This window comes from Gavialis gangeticus, unplaced genomic scaffold (assembly GCF_001723915.1).
Source record: "Gavialis gangeticus isolate Ggan-Ray unplaced genomic scaffold, GavGan_comp1, whole genome shotgun sequence".
Lineage (NCBI taxonomy): Eukaryota > Metazoa > Chordata > Crocodylia > Gavialidae > Gavialis > Gavialis gangeticus.
The window spans coordinates 139,820,249-139,834,324 of NW_017729022.1; the positions used below are offsets into that span (position 1 = coordinate 139,820,249).

General features: G+C 40.6%; 1 protein-coding gene across 2 annotated transcripts in view; it reads right to left on the minus strand.

Moving 5' to 3' along the window:
• Positions 1-1,848: 1,848 nt before the first annotated feature.
• Positions 1,849-14,076, minus strand: part of SEL1L2 (SEL1L2 ERAD E3 ligase adaptor subunit) — a 59,372-nt gene continuing 47,144 nt past the window's right edge. For both annotated transcript variants that reach the window (XM_019516248.1, XM_019516247.1), the window contains 3 exons: positions 12,971-13,140; positions 3,145-3,273; positions 1,849-2,028 (listed from right to left, as the gene is read on the minus strand). In XM_019516248.1, coding sequence (XP_019371793.1) covers positions 1,921-2,028; positions 3,145-3,273; positions 12,971-13,140 — 407 coding nt within the window. In that variant the 3' untranslated portion in view covers positions 1,849-1,920. The remainder of the gene's footprint in view (positions 2,029-3,144; positions 3,274-12,970; positions 13,141-14,076) is intronic.

Below are 14,076 nucleotides of genomic sequence, written 5' to 3' on the forward strand. Positions count from 1 at the left end.
AACAATGGTCACAAGCTGGCGGAGGGGAGGTTTAAGTTGGACATCAGGAGGTGCTACTTCACGGTCAGGGCGGCTAGAGTCTGGAACCAGCTTCCAAGTGAGGTGGTGCAGGCTCCCACCCTGGGGGTTTTTAAGAGGAGGTTGGACGACCACCTTACTGGGGTCATTTGACCCCAGTGCTCTTCCTGCCATGGCAGGGGGTCGGACTAGATGATCTTCTCAGGTCCCTTCCGACCCTAGAAACTATGAAACAGAGTGGCCTCCAGAATCAGATCTTTTTTCATGACACAATAGCTATGCATGAAGAAAAACTCTTCAGAAAGGAGCTGAAATATGGTATTGTCTAATACTATTTCTAGCTCTTGCATTAAATAGGAGAGATGGAAGTGGTGTTTGTGCAAAGCCTCAAGGGAAGGAACTGGTAGTCTGACATAAGTTAGCATATCTTCAAGGGATGTACAACAGTTAGGAATGTTTTATGCATACATAAGTCTTTTCTGCCTGAAAAAAGGATTAATTTCAATGTCCCATGCTGGAGCCTTATACCTGATCTTGCACCACTGATGTTAGGGAAGGTTTTGCCACTGAAGTCAGCAAATAGAGGATCAGGATTTATCTGGGCTGATGGATGCTTTTGCGAATGACACTAGGTTAGTTGAGCAATATTTATAAAAGAACTGCAGTGAATCTTGTCCGTGACTGAAAGATGGACTAATGGCAAATTTGCTTTGCAGAAACCAAACAAATGAATGCATTCACAGTAATTAAAAGGTTTTGGCTCTCTAATTCCACACTTGCAATCTTTATTTTATCCATGTTTTTTTTTTTTCTGGAGGACTATTCACTCATTCTTCTAATAGTGATATTGTTTTACATAGTTTATTTTTAAAAATTCTGTTGAAATCTCACTGCGTTCTACAGTTCTAAGCATTGGGCTAGCTGGTGAATGGGCATGTGCCTGTGGGTGCAGAAAGATGTAATGTTTGCTTCAGGGAGTGAGCAGAACATACACGCCCTTTGGAGTGCTTCAGAAATGGTGGGAATGATCCCAAGATAACCTTGTAAGAAGCAACTACTATATAGAAGCATTTCAATGCAAAATGTTTCCTGTTATATGTGTATGCTTTACAGAGTATAACAGGAGGGCTTGGTCCTCCAGCATCCCACAATGCTTTGCTCTTCTCCACCCACCCTGCCCCAGGGGAAGACCAGGACAGACTCAACAAGCATCCATCTGTGAGCTCTGCCTCTGCTCTCCTTGAGTGCACCCTCAGGAGACTGGAAACCCTGCATCACCTTGCCAGAACAAGGAGACCAGAGACCCCCATACCTCTCCTTATCCTGGGGTAAGGGGGTAGGAGAGAGGGAGGCAGGGGATGGGGCACTTGAGAGCACTCATGGACAGTCAGCTCTTCTGCAGAGCAGGGGATGTAAAGAGCTCACTGACTGCCCCCAGCTGGGGGAACAGAGTCAGGATGCTTCAGTCCTTTGTTGCACCTCCTGTCTGGAGAGCACACAGCTGCTTTGAGCTCTGATGGTTTTGAAGTGCTCTTGCCAGCGCATGCAGTAGGGAGCTATAATGGCCATTTGTTGCTCAAGCATTTCTTTCTTAGATGCTCTAGAGTGTAGCTGCACTTTGAAGAGCTTCAAATGTTGTGTGTGTCCGTGTCCTGTGTCTTTCAGCAGAAGCTTTTGTTATATGCCAGGTTTTTTGTTTGTGATATAACTGCCTGTTTAAGAAATCCCATTCTTAAAATGTTATTGATTTTTCTCTCCTCTCACTCCAGAGATATTTACTGTGTGTTTTTTATGTTACTAATGTCTTGGAAACAGAATGTAGAAAAAATTAGTAATACACATTTTATTAGTTCAGAATATAAAGAAGAGTAATTGCCAAAAGACTTTGTCAGTAATGTTGGCCTAGTTGTACCTATTTCTAATTAAGAGAAGAAGCAAAATGACTATGATTGCCGCTGCAAGCAGATCCCAGTGCGGTCCAAGTTCTGACAGTTTCCATTGTGTAATAATCTGTTTAGAGCAGAAAGGGAGAGGTTAGCAAAGCAGTAAAGACCATTTCTTATACTTAAAATGGAATGACTTTTCCAAAGTACAAAGTGAAAGTCTTATGCTGCATCTTCACTGTGGGCTTTAGATGTGGTATCAAACTATCTTTAAAGGAAGCTATGGAACATAGTAAGCACAGGTTAATAAAGCACATGTTCTGTGCAACAGACATATGCTCTTACGTTTTAGTTTTCTCTCTGTGGAAACTGTTATGAGAAATACAGTCCTGGCCCCAGGACAACACCCAACCTTTTGCTACGATGGGGAAATTACCAGCGAACTTGGATGCACAAGACAAGCACAGGTACCACCAGGGCTGGATGAAGCACAGGTACCCCCAGTTGCTATTTCCAGGGAAACAGATCCAAGGTTGTGTTTGCAGACCTTGGATCCTGTTTTATTGTTCCTTTTGAGTAGACAGACTGACATCCTTCCCTTAGTTAGCTCTGTGCAGAGGGCAAAGCAGTAGTGTTTCCTTCAAAACGCTACCAAACAGGGACAACTGAGGATAGAAGATGACTAATAACAGGGCTGTCTCTCTTTGTGTCAGACAAGAAAGTAAAGGAATCAATAGTAGAAGAGGGTTATAATTGTGAAGTCGGTTACTGTTGATTGATGACCACTCTACTCATTAGCACTGAATTGTTGCAAGATGTCTTAAAAACAAGCAAGGGCTTCTCTTTCTTCACAAGGTGCTGTACACCTTGGGCCTTGTGAACCAAGTATTCAAATGCTGATGCTCTGTATGCAGTAAAGACATTTATTGTCAGGCCTTTTAATCAGATTAACCTGTTATGGTTTTTGTTCTCACCTGAAAGCTTAGATACATTTTAAGTCATGCTTGAATTAACAGCTAAACATAAGTTTCCTTTTGCGTGGAGTACATCAGTGCAAATAGCAGTTGAGTTTTGAGACTGGGAAGGTTCATGTAATTTAAATGCTGGCCCTGCTTTTATGGAAATATTTTTTGGTGCTCTATCTAGAATCTGGCATATAGGTACAAAAAGAATGCTAATTATAAAAAGCAGTATTAGATCTAGACCTGCGAAAGCATTTAGGTATGTCAACATCCATACTTACCTTGAAAAACTTCATTCCTCTGAGTAGAACAGTAACTTCTAGTTTCAAAGTTGCTAAGAACACTGGAATGGAAGCATCTGGGCTTGTTTTTGCTGCAACAGCATACCACATCCTAGCCAAATATATATCCTAAAAAATGAAAGGTGTCCTTTTTTATTAGTGCAATTAGATGACTTGTTGGTGCTTTATTGTGTTTGCTTGCAAAATAATGTGATCTGAAGTTCAGAAGTGATATATTCACTGGAAAAACTGAAGAATTTACTGAGGGGCTTTAATATGATATTCAGATTCAGTTTTTTCTCCAATAACATTAGAATCTGGGTTCCATAACCAACTGAACTGGGTTGTTAGATACCTAAGAGTAATTTCTTAGTTCTGAAGTAATATGTTTTTATCCATACTGTTCTATGTCTCAGTTACAGGGTGTCACTTTAGTTTAGAGGCACCAGACATAAACTTTAGAACAGGGATTGTCAGCTAGGTGTACGCGGAAAGGGGATAAGAGGTACGTGCATGCAGGTGGAGATGAAGCGCTGCCACCTCCTACCCTGCGCCACCACCTCCCAGCACTTTAGTTGAAGAAAAAGTAACTTATTCCTTCCTCACCCCCACAAAAATAAGTGGATTCTTTGAAGTATGTTTCCTACTATCAGCAGCAGCTTATTTTCATGTGAAAATGCCCTCCATAAAATCCAGTATTTTGAATCTACAGGGTATCTTTAAGATCAGTACCTTGTCCCTGAAGTTGGCGAAAATTCACCAACTTCAATGCAAGTTCTATTGGACTCTTAGGGCTAGCCCCAGAAAAGGATGTAGGCACCTAACTTCCAAGGTGGCTAGTCCAGAATTTAGATCCTCAAAATCTTAACTCAGTTTCTGCTTAACTCTGGGTTGCCTAACACCCATCAGTGCCTGTTTCTTTGTAAGTAAAGTTTCATGTGTTCCTCAAGTTCTATTTTTGGACATGGGCAGAATTGCATCAGTTTTGACATTGCTGAGGAGATAAGTACCTGTCGAGTGTCAGGATTCATAAATTAGTCATTCCTGAGCTTATCATGTTTGCAGGGCCAAATTCAGTAGCTTTTCTTAGATTGCACCTAAGGTTCAAACACTCTATGAATGGTATGGAAGAAGGTAGTGGTGGTGATTTCATGCCTCCTTTCTCCAGCAATTCAGTATTGGGAGCACTCATCTAAGATATGGGGGACCTAGACCCAACTTTCTCTTCTTCCTAAAAGGAATGTATATGTAATACTCACTCCTACCCCAAGTGAATGCCTCAGTTACTACACCAGAGGGTCATGCATGGTCTCAGCCTCATTAAATATTTAATCAAGTGTGACAGCTTCAAGAGCAGAATATGCAGTAGTCTGGTGAGTAGGTTGGCTGTGCGGGGTTAAATTCCCTCATGCAGAAGCAAGAGTGGATTGCCTATATCCATGGGTCCTTTATATTTGTAAAAGGAGGATGGGGGTGTAGCAACCAGCTGTTATTGGGGCAGGGGGGTGCTGGTGTACTAGTAGCTTCCTAACTGCAGAAGATGACTCAGGGATGCATCCTGAGGAAAGAGAATTATACATTTATGCCCTAGAGAGGCACAAAATTTAACTACTGCATGTCTTGGCATCCTATAAGCTAGCATAAGTGGTTTCTCATTCAATGTTTGTTTTATAGATCTCTTCCTGAGGCATCCAATTCTTTTGTGCACTGTATAGGGAGCCTGGGTGTCTAACTCAGCCTGGCTGATTTCACAAAGGTGAAATCTATAATGTTCAGCCTTGTGGTAAAGTTCACTTTGTGGATCTAGCCCCTAGTCAACCTTCTAAGTTTCTGCTTTGCATAAATTGTTAAATAGCTTTGTCTGTTTTAATGTATTTTATAAGCTTATTCTTGGAGAGCAGTGAGTTCTCTGAAACACATCCACATGCCCTAATAAATATAATACTTGAGACTAATTTGTAAAGGAATCTTGGCAAAAGGCAAATGGATTTTAACATTAATTTATGTGCTTGCCTTCTACAAATTCATTTTCAAGCCCCTAACTGATTAGTTGCTTTGTCTTGTGTATATAAATGGCCTATTTAATTCAATAGGAAGTCAAGTGGAAGTCAGCATTTGTTAATGGATACTTACAAAAGGCAAACAGTGAGACACTTTAAATTATTCCAAGTAAGCAGTAATTCTTAATTTATTTTTAAAGATAAAAACACAACAGCCCAATTATCTAGTTTCCTTACAAAATGTAATGACTAGATGTATCAGTTTAGTTTAATTAAGTCCATAAATAAAAGGCTCAAATAGGTACTTTCTGAGCAGAACAGTAAAATATAAATCAAGACAGTAAAATCCTAGAATTTTTAAGGGCATTGGCATAAGCAGGCTAGACTGGTTGGTTGCTGAGGCTGCATATTACCCACTTTTCCCGTTTTTGGGGTTTTTTTCAGGTCTGTCTCCAAATTTCTACTTACCAATGATTAAGGAGCATAGATACAGTTGTATGATTATTGTAAAATTATACTATTCTTGGATAACAGAGATAATACTGCTAGGACAAGACTTACAGTGGCATTTGCAAGATGTCGCACAAAGACGTTTCCTGTTCCCTACAACCTGGTCCACGATGCTAGAATGCCGGGACCAACAAAATCTGAAGAACAACAAGCACCTTCTACTCTCCAGAGATGCTTCATGTCTCTTGTGAGTGTCAGGGAACAATCCAGTTCTCATCATGCTTAGATTTAAGAGTGAATGGTGCAGCTCAGCCCGTCAGTTATAAAAGCCTAGAAAGATTCTGATATTATAAAAGCCTTAGTCTATCTGTCTGTCCTTCCCTCCCTGCCCCCCATCATTCTTGATAGGCAGTTAGCTAGTCAGTCATAAAAGCCTAGAAAGATACAACTAAGCTGCAGTGATCTGCAGGAAGTAGTTGTTACAGGCCCTGACCCTCAAATTTGCATTCAATACCCTAGGGAGTGAATAGACCTCAAAAACCTTAAACACTAACAAAAAACCATAATGGGAAGACAGCATACTGTCATTAAAGTGACAGTTGATTTGACTTTCTGTTAAACTTCTTTTGTGAAACCAACCGTTATTGTTTACACAGGCAGGGGATGGAGATAAAGTTGGGAAGAAAACCATAGGGGTTTCTTTTTACTAATATGAAGTTGGAGAATGTGTTCTTTACACAGAGGTCTTTCTGGTTTTATTGCATCATCCTTAAGAAATGGGGACAAAGCAGGCCAAGGTTTAAACAGGAAGAACGAAAACTCTTTATCTACTCTGTTCTTCCAGTTGTGGGTGAAGATTGTCCTTCCTTAGCTATACTGCTTTTACAGCTTGTTTGAGTCAAAACGGAGGAGGTGGTTTAAGTATTAGAATGGAAGTGCTGGACAGCTGTAGTAATGAAAGTACAGGTGATTGCATCTTCTCCCAAAACACAAGTTCCTAGTAGCTTCTATTATGAAGATTTACTTTAGGGGGTCGATAGTCTAGACTAGTGATTTTCAACCTGTGATCTGTAGACCCCTGGGGGTCCACAGACTACATATAAGGACTCCATGAAAGATGACTATGATTAATCAAAAGCATCAATACCTACAGGTGTCTGCACCTCCATTCAGAATTTCCGAAGGGGTACATACCTCCCTTCAAATGTTTACGGGTCCACAAATGGAAAAAAAAGTAAAAACCACTGGTCTAGACAGAGGTTTGTAATCTGTCATAGGTACAACTGTAGTCTTAAAGGTAAAGAAAACCCCTTTGCTATAGGAGCAATATATGTACAGGCCCATTGCATTGATAGAGTAACTGAAAAGACTTGCCAAAAGTAACAGGAAATTTAGGGGAGACCAGAAAATGGTCTGAAGTGGTCCCTTATGTCTGAAATGGCATATCCTTGTATTATCCAAAGTGTTTCTCTCAGTTTGTTGTCAATCTCTCTAACCTTAGGCTAGCTATAAGGTGGAAACTAGAATGTCTGTTTACCTTTATCAAGGGTTAAGTATGAGACAAGCACAAAGCACTATTATTCACATAGTCTCAGAGGTAACAGTGCAGGCATTGGTGACTTTGGGACTGAATGACCCATTGCTTTATTCCAGTGTAACTCCATTATAACAGGTAAAGTTGCTAATGTGATGTGGAGGAAGTTGGGAATTAAAGCTTTCAGATTCAAAGGCAAGCAAAGGTTTGGTACTTTCACCCTTCCATCACTTGCAAAACCCAACCAGTTAAAAGTAAGAAAATGCACAAGTCCAGATGATAATGTCCATGCAGAGAAAACACTAAGTACAAAAAAATGCCAATCACTTGGCTTTTGTCCTGCATTGTTTTTGCCAAATCCCTGGACTCCAGCAATTTGCCTTTAAAAACTTAGCAGGGTGCTGTTGTACCCCATTAGCAGAACATGCCACTTGAGGATGTCAAACCTGTCTTCTACTGGCTTCCCAAAGAACATCTAATGAAGTTTAAGGTCTTGGACCATTTCAAGGTATTTAATTATTATGTTATGTAAAAGATCACCTAGCGTGCTTTGAAAAGCAATAGTTGTTAAAGCTCGATACTGTATGAGTGCAGCTACTCTATGCAAGAGACAGCTTTCTTTGGGTAGTCTGAGACACCGAGAAAAACTCCCAGCAGAATGGCCTTCCGTTTATGACGCCTTCCATTTCAAATGTGATGTGTATATCATAGAAACATAGAGCTGGAAGGGAACTCAGCGGGTCAATTTGTTTAAACATCCTGCCAGAAGCAAGATCATCCATGTCTAAACCACCCCAACATTTGCCCTGGATGTTTCTGATACAGAAGTGTAATGCTTATGTCTGTTCCTGTCTATTTGTATGGGCCAGGGAGGGACAGAAAGTAAACATCTAATCCTCTCTCTCTCAGTACAGGATCAGAGAGAAAACATTGCTTAATGTCCAGGGTGGGGAGGTCAGATTAAGAGTCTGCAAAGAATACATATTTCTTCACACAATCTTTAAAAGCATGGAAAACTAAAGACTATTTTTTGCCTCTTCTAAAAGAAATGCAAACTGTGGCCCGTGTGCAACAGCTTCTGTATGTGTGGAACAGCAGTCAAATGCCAGGATTAGGGCCTATTCATTTAAGGCTAATTAATGTTAGCCACCTATTCAAGGCTATGCACAGACTTCTACCACAAATCAGTGTCTTTCTATTGACACTTCTTCTAGCGGTGTTCATGTGCAGTTGGAATGTATTAACACTACACTTAAAACTCTTCTCTCCAGTAATGTTGCTTTTAATATGGTATTTCTCACTCAGCAGTGTTTCCCTTCAAGGTGCTTAAATAGTAATAAAAATGCACTAAAAGCCAACAACCCCTGGGCCAGTTAACACTTTGTATTGTAACAGAATGTGCATCTGTTTGTTGGTGACGTATTTGGCATGTAGTACAAGATCTGATGTCTCTAACCAGTCTTTCCTTTTGTTAAGTGCCTATGAGTGTGTGCAAGTGATGTATTAAACAACTGTGTTATCACTTGACAACCTTTACCCATCTGTGAAAGGAAGCTTAAAACAAGGATGAAGATGGTTGATTGCCTTTACCTTTGATTTTTAAAGTTTAAGAAGAAAATACTGCTTCTGTTAACACAACGTTTGAGCCTCCCTGCTCCAGAATGGCTCCTACTACAGTCTGTGGTGCACAGTGATTGTGAGAGAATAAAACTGCATAGAAGGGCATTGTAAATAAAAAGGTTCTGACTAAGGCTGTCATACAGGTGGGTTAGGGGAGACCCACCATAGGAAGTTATCAAATGTGTAGCTGTATGTGTGTGTTAATGGATCTGGGGAGGAAGCAAAGGTGAATGGAGAAAGGAAGCTCAACCAAGAGGGGAAGTTGGCCAGCAAATTTCTTGCATCAGGCTTTATGCCCTGTTCATGACAGAATGCCTGATTCTCATCACTGAAATTCAAAAGACTGAGGAAAAGCAGCACAAAAGGAAAGAAGGACTCCTGGATGAGATTGCTCCCTGTTGCATGCCTATAATAACAATCAGTTTTCTTATTTTCATTGCCTTCTGACAGATTAGCTGCAACACAGGTTCAGTCTCTTCAGACGTACAAAATGTTGGAACTTATTCACCATTCTTGTGTTTCTTCCCTCACCCACATCTGCAGCAAGAAGAGCTTTCTACTGCTATTCTACTTTCAAGCTGCATTGATGAGTTGTTTGCTTTTATAAATCCCATGATCTTGTTTTTGTTCATTAACTAAGTGCACATCATTGTTGGCTCAAGGTTCTTGAAGTTCATTCTGGCTCCAAAGTCATCTATGCAAATAAGCTAATGCAAAATGAGGATCCATGTAACCAGAGCAAATTCAATGAAATGCATATGTCTGTGGATGTTTTTTACTATTTGCTTGGACTTAGTAATACTTTAAGTGCTTTGAATTTTTCAGCTAGAAGGCTGTATCATTCTTGCAAATAGTGACCTCTGTTTCACAAGAGATTTTTACATGAATACATTTGGGCAAAGAAAATAAAGACCAGATCTCAAGTGCTTATCCTGAAAACGTAATAGCATGGGCAAACAGCCATTACTCACATAACAGCTTTTTTGCATATGTAATTCCCATGGTTGCTCTTATCATTTTATGCAAGAAGCAAGTATATCTAAGGGTGATATCTTTTATTGAACCAACTGCATAGTTGGGATAGAGTTAGACAAACTTTTGAATGCAGGACATTCTTCTTCAGGTTTCTAACCCAACCCAGCAGTTGGTCCAATAAAAGATAACAACCTGAGAAACCCTTCCCTCTCACATAACTCCTGGACCATCACAGCTATAATATCACTCTAGCACTACTTTACCATATCAGTAATTTTGTGCACAAGCTAGCTGCAAAATTCCCCAGGAGCAGAAAAAGAATGAAAAAAACCCAACCCTTAAATGGTTGCTACTACTACATGCTACCCTGAGCAGGGGCTTGAAGCCTCAATAAGGGGTAGAGGATGTGTTCTTAACCCAGCAAGCTTACACAGGTATCACGTTTCATCCCAGTGGATTCCTGGCCTTCTCAGGTCCTGGAGGTTCAGTTTGCCAAGGCAGTGCTGTCTTGCTGATAGCATGGGTCCCATGAAAGAGAGGTTTGCTTATAACAAGCTAGCTTTGCTTATAACAACACTATTTTGAATGGACATACAGCACTTCTGGCAGCAAGCTGTCTCTTGCACTGCATGCTTCACTATGACTAGGCATTATTTTCATAGCTGTCCCTGACTTTGCTTATATACCAAAGGACAAAGGTTGGAAAATAATTTAAGAAGAAAAGAAAAGCAATAAAAATGGGAAAAGCTATCAGATGGGCCTCTACTGTGAAAAATGACTGATAGTGACCTGTATTTATCCTTGCTATGCATTCAGGTTATGAGTTTCTGCCAGTCCTTTACATTCACCCTGGGATACAACTCAAGCTACTGTCTTTTGCTTCTTGTCACCAGTAATAAAGATTTTGATGACTGAATGATGCCTGCAGTTATGCTTGAACAGCTCCGTTGCTTTTGCTGAGTCTTTTGACAATTTAGTAAAATATTCTTGTTGCATGTGAGGGAATCGAATTCTGTTCTTTTTACCATAGCTGGGGTAGCTTGTAGGGCTGCCAAGAGTGAGGAGCAAACAAAGTGCACTAAAAGGAGCCACCGTAATTTGGAATATGCATAGGTGGCAGAACTAGTGACTTAAAGGGTGTCATCTAAAAAGAAGTGCTCTCCCAAGTGCCATGGCATTCTGAGTAGACTACAACAGAGTAAGATAATGGATAGCAAGTCCTCTAAGTCTAGCTCCTGCCCACCTTCTCCAAGCATTCTCTTATCCCATTGTGCAGCTACAAAAGCTGGCTACAAGGCACCAGCCACACCATGGCATCATCTGGAGTTATGGTAGGGTATACCAAAACCTCATCAATCCTCTTTTGATTTAATATATTTGTACCTGATTTTTGATTTAATATATTTGTAGTGACATTGTACAGGGGGTTGGACTTGAAGATCTACAAGGTCCCTTCCGACCCTACTTCTATGATTCTATCATTCTATACCTGTAGCAGCAGAACCTTACTTTCCAAGAAAATGGAGGAGTGGAATCACAAGAGGAAAGAGCAGTCAGTAGAGTGACAGAAGAGCCAATAATAGGACCTAGGCCAGGATTCTTGCAAATAAGTCAGATCAAGGACAGGGACGTTTACAAGACATTACTTTTGTCAGGCTACAAAGTTTGTAGCTCAATCAAAAATAAAGCTCATGTCCAAAGCTGGAGCTTGACAAAGGAACACCTTCCAGCCAGTAGGTGATAGAGGGTTGCTCTGTATCTGCCCTCACCCCATCACCTTACAGGCTCCCTGACAGACTCGTGAGCCTTTTTAACTTACTTGTGTTTTAATGGGCTGCTGGTGTTCCAGTATTAGCGCTCTTTTCAAGTTGCTAGCTTGCAGGCTGCCCCCTCACCCTTGCTGCCTTTAAAGGAGATGCAGGCAGCCCCAGGACTGGGAAGTGACCCCTCCCAAGCTGCTTGTACACCTTTTAGAAGTCCAGGTTTGCAGGCAGCCTGGGGCACTGGTGGGTCCTGGGCTGCAGGAGCATTCCCCTTAAACTCTGTGGCCTACAAACAGTCTAAGTCTTGTGTCTTGGGCTGCTCCCACACAAGGCACTTAAAAGGGTGTGCAGGCAGCCCCAGAACTGTGGAGTGCTTTCCCAGTTGTGGGCTGTGCACACACCTTTCTGTTTCAGATCCAGGGGCTCCCCCTTCCCGGTCCCACTATTTGATAAGCAGGACAGGACAGGAGACATTCAGTGAATAACTTCTCTGAGGCAGGTTTGCCCTTTTAGTTGTGTAATAAATGAATATCTGGTATGTTACCATTTAAAGCATGAAACTTGCATTAATTGCATGATACATGTCACATTTGCCAGAGGCCAAGGGAAGAAATTGAGGTGGAGAAGGTAAAAGATAGGACAGGATGTAGAAAATCTGAGGGTGCTGCGGGAGATAGGGAAGCCAGACAGAGATCCAGGAGGAAATGGGAAAATATAGGGCAGGAAAAGATTAATAGAGGCAAAGAAAAGGAAGCCACAAATAGAAAAGGATATAACCAGACATGGAGAAATGGGAAGGAGAGGATAGGAAAGAGGAAAAAAAGACAAGTGCACACATTAATTGAAAGTCAGTTAGCTGTACAGATTGCCTGTTTCATAGAGCACAGAGTGACTATTGGGCTTTCAGTGGGAAGGGCTAAAGCAAACTGATACTTTCCCCTCTTGCCCTACAAACTTAGAATTAGAGTTGGGGATTTCTTCATGATTCCAAGGCAGCAACTGAATCTCAACTAAGTTATGAAAAATTATGCCTTTTTTCCCTCCAATCTTTTTAATTCATCTTTGTTGTTCTTATTCTAAATTGATTGACTGTGTATTTTAATTTGAGTAAACTAATAGTCTTACTGGTGTCCTGTGGTTATGAAACACACAGGCTGATCACATTGTTCAATCTGAATTTCCATTTTTAATGTACTAACTTTCACAAACTGTCTTCCTATTTGTGTGTTTATGGGATCAGGTGGAAGACCACTCAGCTGTTTCTCACCGCGTTATTTCCATGCATATTTGTATATCAGAGTCTGTTTCATCCTCCTCTACAATTGTAATAATTATTTTTCCCCTAATTTTCTCCCAGATGAGAGCTAGTGCCTCACCCAGAATATTTAATCAGCATAGTTCAAAATTATACCTGCTCACACTTTCAATTACAACATCTGTTTGTTAGTTTTACACATGAATGTTCCATATGTGCTTCATATTACCTTTGGAATACCTAAACCATGTTCATACATATATGCCAGATTAAACATGGCTTGAGCATTCTGGTGATCAGCTGCCAGGCTGTAATAAAATGCTGCTGTGGCATAATCCTTCTTAGTTCCATAACCGTAGAAGTGGTAGTCTCCAGTTTTGACTCTAGCAAATGCATTGCCTGGTGAAAACAGTAGAAAGAAAATAGTCATGGCAAAAAAAATCTAGAGTGAATTGTGCTTTTTGCCAAATTTGCTCCCCTAAAAAAATTACTTTCTTTTTTTAATTGTTTAAAATGAATAAAATGAAATGTGCAGGACTAAGATTTTATATTATTAACAGAAACTGGATAATGTATTTAAGAGGAGGGATTTGAGTCACAAGCACATTTAGAATAGTGAAGCGGGAATGATGTCCTAAATGGGTTGCATGGAAGAACGTATGAGTATAACAAAGGAAAATAATTTGAAAAAAAACTACTAGAAAGGCCACTTCAAATACAGAGAGCAGAAGGGGAAGTGGGCAATGATAAAGACTGAAATGTCTTCGGGGGCAGAATCATATAGAGTTTTGAAAATTAAAATGACAAACTTGTATCTGATGTGAAAGATGAGCAAAAGGGTTTACAAAACCAAGTGGCAAAAGACATTCTTGGCAGCAGCATTTTGGAGAAACAGAGGGGTAAGAAGACAAGCTGTGAGAGGGATATTGTCAAATCCATACACTATGGTTTCAGTGACAGAAATAGTGAGGAAAGACAAGTTTTGGTCACTGAAGGGAAAGAGCAGATAAGACTAAGCAAGAGTCTAGATGTGTATGGAAAAAAAAGTGTGACACACAAATCTAGTTTGGAGAGTCACGATGACAAGGAAAAGCATGGGAATTTTGATGACAGAAAGGGGAAAGAAGAAAAGCCCTAGTCTGGCAGATGAGAGGAAATTAATTGTTCACATTTAGTTACCAATAATAAAGCATACGAGATTCATAAATTGTAAGGCTGGAAGGGACCTTGGAAGATCATCAGGTCCAGCCCCCTGCACAAGGCAGGAAAAATAACAGGTGGGGGGTCAGGTGACCCCAGCAAGGTGACTGCCCAGTCTCCTCTGCAAGATTTCCG